At 42.0% G+C, this 14,621-nt stretch overlaps 1 protein-coding gene across 1 annotated transcript; it reads left to right on the plus strand.

Annotated features, from left to right (window-relative positions):
• Positions 1 to 1,186: 1,186 nt before the first annotated feature.
• Positions 1,187 to 9,547, plus strand: IDS (iduronate 2-sulfatase). The gene is made up of 9 exons (XM_050310764.1): positions 1,187 to 1,319; positions 2,056 to 2,192; positions 3,263 to 3,440; positions 4,345 to 4,433; positions 5,451 to 5,651; positions 6,259 to 6,429; positions 7,015 to 7,141; positions 8,407 to 8,580; positions 8,923 to 9,547. The coding sequence occupies exons 1-9, from the start codon at positions 1,229 to 1,231 to the stop codon at positions 9,423 to 9,425; spliced, it is 1,671 nt and encodes a 556-aa protein (XP_050166721.1). The 5' UTR covers positions 1,187 to 1,228; the 3' UTR covers positions 9,426 to 9,547.
• Positions 9,548 to 14,621: the final 5,074 nt, after the last annotated feature.

The raw sequence follows: 14,621 nt of genomic DNA on the forward strand, positions 1-14,621 counted from the left end.
TGACAGATTTGGTACTCAGTCGTAGGTGTAGGAGGTTGACATTCATAGAGGCTGCTGGGACTTCTAGCACAGTGACTAAGGAGGAGTGTTGTACAAGGTATCACCAGTTCAACCAAGGTTTAGGTTTAACCTTTCCTGTGACACCTCTGACTCATCACATCGAATACAGCAGTGGTTTAGTCCAGGAGCTGAATGACAGGCTGCTCAAAGGCCCACAGACATCCGGGGTGGAGTGGATACTATTAGGGCTGTGATTTCAGTATCTGCAATCATTCACTGGAATCATCTCAACTGGCTTTTTTAGCTTCAGAATTTGTGTGCTGTTTGAAAAAGAACTTTTCTTGTTTAATTTGTTCTTGTAGTGGACTGAACTTAAGATGATTGCTATATACTCATGTTAGGCAAACCAGGAAATCCATATCAAGTACCACTTAATGCATCTGCATTTGAAAGAGGCAAGCATTATGGTAATTAAATGCATGTGCAAGAGCGAAAAATTCCTTGGCTTTTTGCATAAAAAGTCTCCAGATGAAGAGAAGTGTCACTTGGGGATGCAACGTTCAATACATTTCCAGCAGCTGATCCGTGGTAGGAGAGTTGCTGATACCTGAGAGATACACTGCTTATACACAACATTAACTCCAAAATATGCAGTCATCAAATACACTGAAGAGTATTCATGAGCTGCTTGCATGTCCTGTGTTCTGTAGTAACTGAACCCATAGTAACAGTGTTCTTGACTTGATTCAAGCTTTCCCAGCGTGTGCAGAAAGGAAGGACAAGACCCACATAAAAATAACTTCACTGTAATAGTTTAGAGGAACTACACGTGCTTGAATGTGTATGCACACACTGGCTAATACACAATGTACTTTTGAGCCACACATCCCACGGAACAGTAGGGTTGTGGCAGGCCATTTTAGCCAACATTCTTGGTAAGCTTACGGCGAGCGTATTCGAGGTCGCAGGTGTGACTGCTTACAGACCAGACAAGCAGATTATTTTCTACCCTATTCCCTTAAAGACTTAGCAAAGCAAACCACTCATGGGAAACTACGGCATCCTGTACCGCTTCCCAGGGAAAGCTGCGGGTGCTTTGCCGGCCGGGCCGATGCCGGGGCGTTCCCCGTCCGTGAGCCCGCCCGGTCGCACCGCCCGCCGGGTCCGGCGGGCGGTGCGACCGGGCGGGCTCACGGACGGGGAACGCCCCGGGAAGCCTCGCCGAGAGATGGAGGCGGCTTCCCGGCCTTTTCTCTGCCTGTTCCTCTCCCTGCTCCTGCCACAGGTGCCCCCAGGAGCCGCCCAGGCGGGGCCCGGAGGTGGGCGCGGCCCCGGGGTGGGGATGTTCTCGGGGGAGGGCAGAGGATGCTCCGGGGGAGTCGCGGATGCTCCGGGAGGGAGGGAGGGAGGGAGGAGAGAGGGGAGCGGCTGGTGGATGTTGTGAGATTTGTTGTGTCCCTTGCAGTTCGCCGCCTTGAGAGGGCGTTTTGAGAAATACGCATGTAATTAATTTAAGGAAAAAACCCTATTTTTATCTGTTTATATGTTTTATCTGTTCGGAGCAAGATTATACTTATAAGCATGAGACTGTTAATTGTAGAATTAACTGGGTTGGAAGAGACCTCCGAGATCATCAAGTCCAAGCCTTTGTTGTTTACCTGTGGCTTAACATCCCTCTCAAAGCTTGCAGGCTGTGGAATTCGGTAGTAGGGGTAAACCCCTAAAGTACCCCCTTTATTTTGCACCGCCTTTCTGTATAGCCAGCTGAAGAAAATAAAATGAAGAAGCTGGAGAAAATGGGAGTAAGCAGTGAAATGGGAAGGGAAATGAAACCCACTGTAGTTCTGTCTAGGCCAAGTAAGAATTCCTCCCTGTAGAAAAATTAATTGCATTGTTTACATTTCCTTACAAAGATATTGATTCTATGATATTCTTGCCTATCTTATTAATTTTATATTTTTTTCTTATGTGCACTTCAGGGTTTAAAACCATCATAAAGTAGCCTCTGCTTACTGCAGCTCAAGTTAATTTATTCCTAATTCTGTTTCTTCACAGATGGCATGAATATCCTGTTTATAGTTGTGGATGATCTCCGTCCTGTTTTGGGCTGTTATGGAGATAAGCTCGTTAAATCTCCCAACATTGATCAGCTTGCTTCTCGAAGTATTGTGTTCAGCAATGCATATGCCCAGGTGAGATAAATGACTTAAACGTGTTTTCTCTATGCAAAATAATTACTGGTTTTGTCACAGTAGGTGTTAGGCAGGCCAGTGGAAAAAGCAAGTGTTTATTAAGTATTTACAGTAGAAAATAAATGGTTAGGCTGAACTGTGGTATGTGAACCTATCTTTATTAAAGTGAGAAAAATGAAAACAGGGCATTTAAATTATGGTTGTTGTGTAGCCCTTGGAGGGGTGTAATGCCAACTAAAGCATTTTTGCTGTTAGCAGTCAAGTGTTACTTATAAATGCTGTTTTACTAAATTGGAATTTTTTTTTTCTACTACTTATAAAGAGTATATTTTACTTTTTAGTCTTTTCTTTTGAGGAAATTGATTCTATAGACTGCTATGGAGGGGCAGTTTGTGTGGTAAGCATGACTCTTAAATAGAGGACCCAAAATCTCACTAATTGCTTTTCACTTGGATACTGTGCATAGGATACCTACAGTACCAAGTTTCTCTCTGCTGAGAAATTAGAAGATTGAGTCCAATTCTGACTGGGGAATAGGACTTCAAAGCAATAACTCTTGGTCCTTGTCAGTCTGAAGCAGAATTGGTGAGGCCTTCGGATTGTAACCTAGACTTTTTGTGTTTATCGTTTCATTGTTCTTAAGGCAGCCCAGATCAACTAGACTTCTGGTTTTTATCAGCACAGTCCACCTGCCACTGCTGCTTAATTCTGTGTGATGTGAGTGACCAAATTTCAAAAGCATTGCCTTTATGGAACCTGACTTTTCTTTTTTTTTTTTCTTCTTTCTCTTTTGTGCTACTGGCTCCAAACCCAAAGTTTTTAGTGCTTAGGAATTGGCTATTTGATGAAAAATTATAGATAGGTAAGTGTCTATCTTGGCAATAACTTGCAGTTGGGAATTGATATGCTTAATAAGGATGCTGTTCATTCCAGCTTGAAGTGAGTCGAAACATTCCCCCTGCAGTTCTGGAGCCTTCAGATGTTCTGCCCAGCCAGGCCTCAGTCAGTTTGTACATGTGTTTTGCTTTCTGTTCCAAGCTGATCCTCTCTTTGGCTGCCTCTCTCCCCAGCAAGCCCTGTGTGCTCCCAGCAGGGTGTCGTTTCTCACTGGCCGCAGACCTGACACCACCCGGCTGTACGATTTCTACTCCTACTGGAGGGTCCATGCAGGAAACTATTCCACAATGCCCCAGTATTTCAAGGAAAACGGCTACGTGACCCTCTCTGTGGGGAAAGTTTTTCATCCTGGTATGGTTTGAGTTGTCATTTGCTTTACATACAAATGCTTATCGTGTGTAGCCTCACAAACAGACTTATGTGACTATCCATGTGTTGTTCCTGTCTATGACGAGAGCCTCAATCACAACCATGAGCCAGATTTTACAATGATTGGAGATTGACTTTAAATCCTAAGTCCTAAGGCATTAGAGATGAATGCATTAGATGACTTATCTAATGAATATTTTCACATCTTGTCTAGGAATTGTGGAAATAAATGCCTACATTCTAAAAATACATCTGGAAGTGAGGTATTTGCTGAACATGAAATTACTGAACAGCCTTATTGGCTTAGTTCTGCCTGCACGTGCTTCATTTTTTCTAATAGGTTGTAAGTGTGGATCAGGACATACAGAATGTGTGATAATGCTACAAGTTCAGTAGGAAATCAGTTCATTAGTTAAAAAGCAGTAATGCTACTGAGTTGAAAAATACTGTAATCCTGACCCTCTTTTTGGTAGTTCTTTATCCTAGAACTAAATTTTTGTAGCTGTATGAACTTTCAGTTGATAGTAAAGCTAATCAAGGATGTACATGAAGACTGTGATTAATCCTGGGGTTTTGGGGAGGGTTTTTTATTACTGTTCCCTGAAGTAATTTCCCTGAGGAATGACTCCCATTTATTAAGGCTCTTCAACAGGCTTGAGTCTTCCTCACCAGTAAAAAGTGTGTTCTGGAAAAAAAATGTCTGTCTTAAACTTTTTTACTTTTATTTCCTGGTTTTCTTTTTCTCTGTTCTCAAAGATTATTTGAAATGTTTCTTCATTTGCATATTTAAAAAAACCCCACAACTGAACACAAGTTAAACTTGTGTTTGAGCTCTTCCTGGTTCAGTGAACTATTAGAGCATTTCTAATATCTTTTTCCTTTTCAGGGGTTTCATCCAATCACAGTGATGACTATCCGTACAGTTGGTCCATTCCACCCTTTCATCCTTCAACTGAAAAGTATGAAAATGATAAGGTAAGGGTGATCTGTGGGACTCACAGGAGAGTTTTCAGGATATAACCATCCTGCAGATGTTTTAAGTATTTCTAAATTGGCATTTGGAAACTTAAGTTACTGAGCTATGAGCAAGAGTGATCTTAATTTATGTCTATGTCATGAATTCCTTTATCTGAAAAGTGCAGTTGTCAACTTGCACACTGACATGGCTTTCCTTAGTAAGTGAGAAATAGTCAATAGTCATAGTGAACTTAATGCAGTGAAGAGCCCAGGACTGAGTGGGGGTCATAATTAAAGTGATCTTTAAATAATCTGAAAGTTTATATATAATCTGATTCAGTTTTCTAGAATGTTGTTACTTTTAAATGTGACCCAAAACAACCTGGTTTATGTTTATGCAAACACTGTATTAGCATCATAAGTTGGAGTCTGTGCACGACTCCAGCAGGAGCTGCAGCCACAAGGGTACAGGGAGCCTCAGCAGTGCTTTGGTCCTGTGTTTATTGCAGGAAAAGACTGGTTTTAACAACAGCAGTATTTGCATCCATGACATAAAGAAAAGTATGTTCATTTAGTAACTCTCCCAAACACCCTGCTGAGGCCACCTTTCCCTGGCAACTGTTTAGTCCAGTTTATCTCTCTTCAGTGATAACACATCAGCCACTGCTGGCATTTGCTCAGAAACTAAGTCAGTAGCTTCCAGGCAGCTTTCTGTGAACTCTTGGGATCAGAAGGAGTTTAAATGCATGTGTATGGCATAACTGAATACTGCTGCATTGCCAATAAGTCAGAGATTCTATTCATCATAGAAGCTCTGGGTTTTTCCCTGTGTGACCATGTTTAATCTACCCAGCTTTAGAGAGGATTTCTGCTTTTCCATAGACATGAATGTTGCATTCTTTTGTTGGTAGAAGGATTGAGAAACAAATTGGTTTAAAAGTTATGGAACAGAGAATTTCATCTTTGCTTTTATGGAAGTTACTTATCTAATTTTATTTATTTATTTATTTATTTATTTATTTATTGTAAATAAAGACTTGTAGGGGAAAAGATGGAAAACTTTATGCGAACTTGGTGTGCCCGGTGGATGTGACGGAGATGCCCAAGGGTACTCTGCCTGATATTCAGAGCACTGAGGAGGCCATACGTTTACTGAACGTCATGAAAGCCAAGAAGCAAAAATTCTTCCTGGCTGTTGGTTACCACAAGCCACATATCCCACTGAGGTACCCCCAGGTGAGGAAATGGGAACCTGCAGGAAAAGGAACTTGGGCAGTCGTTGCTTTCGCTTTGCAGAGCTGTTTCCAGAAATGCTTTGCTGCTGTTGTTTCTGGGAAGTGAGCTGAGAACCGGCCTTGATTTGGGGTAACTTCAGGAGTCATCTGTGGTGCATTTCAGAATGTGTAATGAGAATGAATTGTGACTCCTCAGCCAAAAGCCAGGCTTCCACCACCATAACAGTGACTGCTACTGCATGGAGATGGGGCTCAGCTTGATGGAGTATGACATAATGAGGCCTTACAACATTTTGTATTCCATTCCCTGTTTGAGTTGGTGGCAAAATTCCTACTGGTTCAGTGAAAGTGCTGTTGGACCTTTTATTGCAGTGTTGTTTTGAGATACAGGAGGCTGGGTTTAGGTGCTTACTGACTCAGTATTTTTCAGGAATTGGTTGGAGATGACTAGTATTGCTACATTTTACACTCAGAGGGAAGGGGAATGAAGCCCTGTAAATTGTAACATTTAAGGGGCATGCAAGGGGAAATGGTTGCTGTTTTACAACACAGAGTTTGCAGTAAATCTGAGGTGAGGAGAGTCTTTATATGTGTTTTGTATTGTAAAGGAATTTCTCAAGTTGTACCCCTTGGAAAACATCCCATTAGCCCCAGATCCCTGGGTGCCTGAGAAACTGCCTTCTGTGGCGTACAACCCCTGGACAGATATCAGACGGAGGGATGATGTGGAAGCATTAAATGTTAGTTTCCCTTATGGACCACTTCCAGAGGAATTCCAGGTAAGCTGTCAACACAGTGCACTGAAGTCAAACTGCCTCCACTTGTTCAAGTGCAGGGGAGGAGCTGGCTGTTCTTAGATATTCCCAGTTATTCAGCAGTTGTCAATTTGCAAATATGATGAATTTATGCCTCGCACACTGTCACCTCTAGCTCTATAGACAAACCTTCACTGTCACTGCAGTTTGGTTGGCATATGAGGGGATGTCTGTAGCAGGTTTGCCAGTGTTGTGTTTGTGTTCATTTTCTTAGTCTTTTTATCTGTTTCAAGCAAGCACAAAAGGTATCTTTTGCAAGCCTTCCCCTTGCTTTCCAGTGCTTATGCCAAAATAAGGTGCACTGGCTGGATCAAGGAAATGGATTGGTTTGCAGTGTTTTGCTTGAAAGCACTTCTGGGAGATAGAATTTTCAGACTGCCCCCTCCCCATTTACCTTTTCTGGCGCATTAATCAGGCTACAGACACTCAAAAAAATAAAGCTTTAAAATCTCATAGTTCTTTTGCACAGCCACCTACTGGTTCTCCTGTGTGTGTGTGTCTGATGAAAAACTAATTTTTTTCCCTCTCTGCTGTTTCCTTGACTTGCAGCGGCAGATCCGTCAGAGTTATTATGCAGCAGTTTCGTACCTGGACGTGCAGGTTGGCCTGCTCCTGAGTGCTTTGGATAATGCAGGACTCTCAAATAACACAATGGTAGTTTTTACTGCTGACCATGGTAAACATTTAAACCTTTCTCCAGCTCATTTAATAACTTCATTGTGCAGCTCAAGGCTGGCACATTAATCCGGTGTGTGTTTCTGTGATGTCCAGCAGAGCTGCCGTACCTTGTGTCTCTGGTTGGTCTGTCTCTCATTGAAGGGACACTGGCTCTGGCTTGCTCAAGTGTGTTTTCTTGCCCTTGTCATTGCTGCTTGCAGAGCATCTAAACTGATAGTGATATGGTCCCCCTTCATAGCTGAGGTCTTGTTCACTCTGGATCCTGGTGGTAAAAAAATGAATTTGAACTGTGGGACAAATATATCAAGCATTTAATGCTTGTTTCATTCATTAAAATAACCCTCTCATGATCCTATTAATAGGGGAATGGCTTAGCTGACTTAAACCAGTTAGGATGTGACTTAACTGCATTGATTTATAGTCACGTATTTAGTTAATTTGGGTTGAGTTCTGTGGGCATGTTTGTATAAACAAACCCTCGTGAGTTGTAGAGCAATGGGATTAATATTTTGGTAATAAGTAACTCTAGATGTTCCTACTGACTTACCACTTTGACTTGGACTTTCCACTGTAAACTGAATTCCTCTTTCCCTTGTGTGGATAACTGTGAATAACTGGTTTTTCCAGTGCCATGGCTGGCAAAGTGATTCAAAAAATCAGGTGTTAACATAGCTGTCATAGAGTTCCTTTGTCTTCCCCCAGGTGAAGTTGGCAGTAAATCTGCCTGGAAGGAAGTCATGTTGGCATCTCTTTCAAGAGGAAGAGGAGAGCGAAAAAGTTTTATCTCTATTGCTTCCTCAGGAGTAACGTCCTGGTATGCCAGTCTGGCATGGATAGCAGCCTTGTCTCCAAGGGATGTTCAATTACAGTGTTAACAGGAGTGCTGGAGAGCTGGCAGGTGCCCAAAACTTAAATGAGTGCTTTGTGGCATTGATCTGGAGACTTGCAGGAGCTGTGACACATTCCAGTTCCTCTTTTCTGCTGTTCTAATGCTAATTGCCTAGTTCTAATCTGGAGTAGAGGAAATAAGGAAAGGTGTAATTATTTCCTTAATAAAGAGTATCAAGTTGCAAGACTGAGGTGGCTGTTGAAATAGCTTTCACATTAGTAAAAAATCTTCTTGTATCTAAGTACAGATTGTTATTTACCTTTTAATATAACTTTTATGCAGACTAGTGGCCCCAACAGAGTCAATTTACAATGAAAAATAAATGACTAGTAAATTACAGCCCAGTATCTGCTCTGAATTTTGTTTTCACCTAGGATGGTCCCTGGGAGAACATGGTGAATGGGCAAAGTACAGCAATTTTGATGTTGCTACCCGTGTGCCGCTGATGTTTTATGTACCAGGAATGACAGCTTCCTCTGTCAGCCGAGAAATGAGGGTCTTCCCCTACCTCGACCCTTTTAGCCATACTGCAGGCTCAGTACCTCAAGGTAAGTTTCCAGTGTTTATTTTTTCTTTGCAGTGGATGAGGTGGTGATATAATGATACTTTGCCTACGGGCACCTTGTGAATTTGCTTTGTCTTTCTGAAGAGTTCTTTTTCAAAGTGATGGATATTCTTGTCTTTAAGGATGCACATTTGAGAAACATAAGTGGAAAAATTTTCTTGTTTACAGTACATCATAAATGCATAGACTGGCATCTTCAGAGCTAACTGCCACCCTTTAATTGCCTTGATTTTGGTACCCCACAAATCCCTGTTTCTAGTGCGTTCTACCAGTGTCGTCAAACCATCACGTTCCCTGACTTGCATTTTGGTGTTTTTTCTTCTAGGGCAAAGCAAAAAAGTGGTGGAGCTGGTGTCTCTGTTTCCAACACTTGCTGAACTCGCTGGCCTGCAGGTTCCTCCTGCGTGCCCCGAGATGTCGTTCCATGTTGCTCTGTGCACTGAGGGGACGAGCATCGTCCGCTACTTTAATGCCTCTGAGGAGAAGGAGCAGGAAGAGCAGGAGGGCTGTGGTGACACTGCCAGGTGTTTTAATGGAGAACCTGCTGCTCTCAGCCAATATCCCCGGCCTGCAGACACTCCCCAGTGGAACTCTGACAAGCCGAAGCTGAAAGACATCAGGATCATGGGCTATTCCGTGCGTACCATTGACTACAGGTACACGGTGTGGGTTCAGTTTGATCCTAAGAACTTCAGCGCTAACTTTGAGGATGTCCATGCAGGAGAGTTGTACGTGATGGAGACTGACCCAAACCAGGATTACAACATCTATAACAACACCTCACATGGTTGGTTTTTCAAAAAGATTCTTGGCTTTCTGAAGCACTAGGGTTTGGGAATGTCTCTGTGCCTGTTCTTGCAACTGAATTAATGCTTCCCTCTTTTGTACAGAACCTTTCTGTTGTACAGAAAACACTTGGATTGAATTAAAATCCTGTCTGTATCAAAACACTAGCTATTGCTTTTTTCTTGTTAGAGCCCTCACTGCACTGAAGGTAGTCAGAGGGAATTTCTGCAATTATGTTTTCAAACACAAGCTCCCAACACTTCTGAAAAGGCCACACAGAGTATGCAGGCCCATACCGTGATACATCTCTGTGATCTTCAGTAGCAAGTGAAGAATTAAATTTCATTATCTGTGCTGAAACTGTTGATATGAAAGGTGGAAAACCAGAAACTTCTGTGTTTGAAAGGCTGTGCAGAGAGTGTTTGTCCGTACACAGGTCCTGTCCCATTTACTTAGGAGTCTTGGGGTTGGAGTGGTCAAGGAGACATTTGGTAGTGGGGAAGGGCCAGGCTGTCTGCTGTCATCAGCCTTACCTCTGTCTAGAGCTGAAAGAGAAACTTCATGAGTTTCATTCAATATATAATTATTTTAAATAAAAGCTTTAATTTGGAAATTCATACTTCTTATCATACAGAAGGAGAATCTGAACTTTTGATTAATGTGTGTGAAATGAGTGCTTTCATCACTGAAAGGCTAAATAAGGCTGGGGGGGTTAAGATAACTCCAGTATGCTTTTCTGGGTATTTTCCTGAGGATTGGTCTAATTGTTCTCCACAGGTGAAAGGAGATGGAAACCTTTAGCTCCTGTAGCTTGCTGGTTGTTGAACTGCTCAGTGCACTTGAGGGTTGTCATGTCCTGTGACAGAGACCTGGATGTTTGCATTCTTAGGTGCTAACTGGAGCTTGGCAGTCTCTGTTTTGGATGGACTAGGTTAGCTAAAAGCCTCCCATTTAGTTTTAAGTTTTTAGTGTGGCATTTATCAACACAGGATGTGGAGCATTAGTTGTCCCAAGCTATGCTCTAAGTAGCTTCCAGATGGCCAAATGCATTAAGGTAAATATGTTTGGGAGCTTGTATCTGAGAAAAATGGGTTTGCTGAGTATTTTATTTAAGTACTGTCTGTACCATGTGCTCAGAGCCACAAGGTACACAGTGCTTTAGTGTGAGGGCAGTAATTTGTGTTGTGTTCTACCAGCCTGCTGGATTTCTGCAGTTCCGTCTTGGTAATCGAGGGTCTCGGAATTTGGACCTTAGCAGATTAAGGGCTTGCTCAGGTGGTGTTAACTCCTGCTACCTTCCTTAATGAAGTCCTCCAGTTCCTACAAAAAGCCAGCCATTACTTGTCTTCCTCAGATAAATTGACTTTAATATCCTGGAGAAGCCACAGACATAACTTTATGTCATTAAAATCTACATAACAGTCTTATTCCTAATTAATGTGGAGATACCCACCATGAATCTGTTTCTCTCTTAGAAGACAGCTATTATTTAGTGCCTTAAACTCAATTAGAAGAATATATTTCTTACGAACTTGTCATTTGTTTTACTCAGCCCAAGATCCTGTGTGTTCTGCAGCACTATTATTCCAGGTGAAAACATATTTTTCCCTTATTTATGCGTGTATACTTAGATCCTCAGCTGGTGTGAAGTGCTTCAATTGCAGGTAGCAGATTCAATGTAGCTGTACCAATTTCACACTGGCTGAAGGTGTGTTTCACTGAGAGCAGTGCCAGGCAGAGTTTTGGAGTCTGCAGCTAGGGCTAATTATATCTCTGACACACTTTCCTTCAGAGGAAAATCAAATATTGGGGAAGTTATTTTGGGGCATGTATTGAAGCGTTAAGGATTATTCTAAATCTCTTGGAATGCTGGGTCAGTAATACAATGTACATTTAAAATTGATCTGGCAAATGGGTATTATCTGAGACTTGGCTACGTGAGCTTTGTGTTTTGTTCTCCTAAGACACCTGTAAAATAACCAAACAAACCCCACTTTTTTGGGGGATGTAAAATTAAAGCGTGTAGATAAATTATTAAGGAATTTATTTGCATGAAAACATTCCAGTGCATACTGTGCCCTAAGCCTCCCATCACTGATGGCAATTTAATTTTTCAAGTGGAGATAGAAGTCCTGGTGGTAGGTGATGAGTATTTTTTTCCTCAAGTCATTCTCTTTATACTGAATGGGAAAAGCTGCCCTTGACCTTTCTTGATCAAAATCCAGTAATCTTCTGGGGAGACATGAAACAGAATTGTCTCTGACAGCCAGTGAATCAAGATGTATCCGTGAGCTGAGGGCAAGGACGTTCTTGAGTAATTGCAGAAGTCCCTGGGCAGGGCTCTGCAGTCCACCTGGAGAGCTGGGCCCTGAGCTGGGGTCTGCTGCTGAGTTGGACCATAGCGTTTTGAGGGGCGAGTGAGGCACAGAGGTGAAAAAAACCTCTGCTCTTACAAGTGCCAGGTGATAGTTTGTTATTGAATAGGTTGAGTGAAACGTAAATCCAGCAGAGACAAAGGGAGAAGGCCTGTTTTTTCAAAAAAACCAAAACTCTGCTTCTGCTGGAGAGCCTGAACTGCGGGTCTTGCTGGGCTGAGCAGCCTCCACTGAAGAACAAAAGAGCTTAACAGGAGCAATAAAACTAAAGTGCTCTTGCGAGCAGTGCTGTCTCTGGAGGGAAGAGGATGCAAGCCAAGCATCAGGAAATAAATGAGATGCCAGTGTTGACCCTATTTCTCAGGATGGCACCAGAACAGCTGGAAGAACAGCATGATGCTGCCTCAGCAGGAATTGTTACCTGTGGTACATGTATGGAGAGACTCCACTGGGGACCCCGGAGTAGCCGCCGTAAGCACTTGGCACAGAGCGGGGTCAATAAACAGAGCTCTGTTAATAAGCTAATGTACAGGAGTGATTAAGCAAGGGAGTTAAGATTTTGGTCCCTAAACAGCTGTTTAGACATCAGTCAGTCATAACTCTTGATGTCATTTCAAGTGTATAGATGTACAACACCCTAAAATCTAAGTTTTTGAAGCGAAGTAAAAAATTCACTATTTACAAAGTAGAAGCAATAGGAATCTTAAAAGGATGGAGGTGGCTGTGTATTTGGGTGTTCTTAGCAGCACTACATGAATGTTTACAGCATGCTGTTTGCAAAGAAAAGATTTGGATTTAATTTCAGGCATGCTGTGCACACTGGAGTATGTGCAAATGCTGTAGCTACACACTGTGCTGTGCAACAGATTGGAATCCACCCTTTGGCCTGTGCTTGCTGGGGGAAATGGGGTATGTTTTGGATTAATGTGAGAGTTGCAAATGTGTTTCTGTGGTGAGGCAGGCAAAGGCAGCTCAGTGCCCCAGCTATTGGTCAGATGTTACCTAATTAATCACCACTGCATGTTAATTACGTATTAGTGACTTGCTGCTGTGTTGTATTGGTCAAGTGGAGTCCCCTGCTGGAACGAGTGTTCCACAGCATGAAAGATGGGATATGGACATGATGGTTCAATATCAGGGAGGTTTCTTAATTCCTGGTGCTAATGTGTATTTTCTCTGATAAGCAGCAATATCACCAGTGGCAGAAGGGCCATAACGTCATGGTCAGCACCCAGGATTGCAGGGCACTCTGCACAGTTTATGTTTCAAACTATATTTGGGAAGTGCCTGGTAGTTGCAGCTGAGATCCTTTGTTGAATGTGTAATTCTCCTTTTTATTTTTTTTTCCTCCAGTGGTTACTTAGCATTCAAATGTGAAACGCTACATAAAGAATGAAATTGCCCTCTTGGTAACTAGGTTTTCTGGTGCTTCACAGTTTTCTAGGCTATAGAACTTCTTGCTTTTCACATCAGAAACTCCCAGCCAAGTTAAGATGACTCTGTGTCAAAACTTTTTATGTCTCTTTGTTTGACTTCCCAGCTAATGAAAATTGTCTTCAGATCTGCATGGGTGGATCTCGACTCCAATGTTCTTCTCTACCTAAATGTGCAGGTCTCCTTTTAAAGTCTGTGGGAGTTCTGCTTATGAAAGAAGATAGACTACCAGTGTCAAGATCCACCATTTGAAGCAGCAAAAAGAGCTTTTTGCCCTCTGTCTTTAACACTTGGCTCGGTACTGAGTAGCAGAAGAACATTTCTATCCAACAGCGTGTGAAGGCCCCAACTATAATGGAGCTTTGACGAAGCAAGAGGAAATGGCAAAGTTTGAGATATTTCTGTAGGTACAGTTGGACATGGAGTGGGGATAATAGACTGAAGCAGCAGAGAGGAAAGGAACAGTAAGATGTAATGAACAGTGAAATCAGATGTAAAGTCGTGATCTGAAAGATTAGGATCCAGCAAGAAAGTAGAAATCTAAAGAGAGCAAGATTGGAAAGGGAAATGTTTTATATCTCTGGTTTTAGGCTCTGCACACATCTAGGGGCACTCAGATCTTCCTTCAGATGTTTCTACTCTGGTTTTTTTCCATGTTTAGGTATAAAATCTGTAAGCTTTGCCCATGTTGTGATTGTACAAGCTCTTTGAATTTATCTCAGAAGCACTTCTGAAAATCTACCTCTGGATGTTTTGGGTTTGGTCCCAAGTATACTCAATGTGGCATCATCCAGGTATTCAAAACCTTTGCTCTTTTCTTTTGGTCCCAATGCTGTAGTAGAATCAAAGTTCTATAATTTCTAGTGTGTTTTACACCTGTGCTGAAGTTCCCATGTTTGCTGTGCAACTGAAGAGCAGTTACCTGTGGGTTACGCTCCCCTAATGGTCTGACTTGCTCTGTGGCCAACCTGCACTAAAGGTCTGGCAGACCTTGGGGATGGATTCCACTGAGGCTGCTTGGTGAGGTGGGGATGAGTGACATCAGTCTGGTTGTGCTTCGGTGCTGTGTTGGGCTGCAAAAAGTCCTGAAAAAAGTCTTGATTGTGCATCTTTTGTAGACATTATAAGAGCTGGCTTATTATAAGAGCTGAGTATCATCTGACTGCAGCCTTTTTTATTTTATTTTATTTTATTTTATTTTTTGTCAGGAAAGAATTTATTTGATTAAATCAAACTGTCTTATGTAGAGATATTGCTTTGGTGACAGTTATATTGAAAAGTTTTGCTTTGATAAGATATGGGACCTTCGCTTCAATTTTACTTCAATTTTTCATTTATATTGCATAATTTTGACATAATATAAAAGGGTATTATAACAAATGAGAATGCAATTACTTTGTGGAAATAATAAAGTCAAAACCAAAAATGT

This window comes from Myiozetetes cayanensis, unplaced genomic scaffold (genome assembly GCF_022539395.1).
Source record: "Myiozetetes cayanensis isolate MyiCay16 unplaced genomic scaffold, myiCay2020 scf15, whole genome shotgun sequence".
In the NCBI taxonomy this organism is placed as follows: domain Eukaryota; kingdom Metazoa; phylum Chordata; class Aves; order Passeriformes; family Tyrannidae; genus Myiozetetes; species Myiozetetes cayanensis.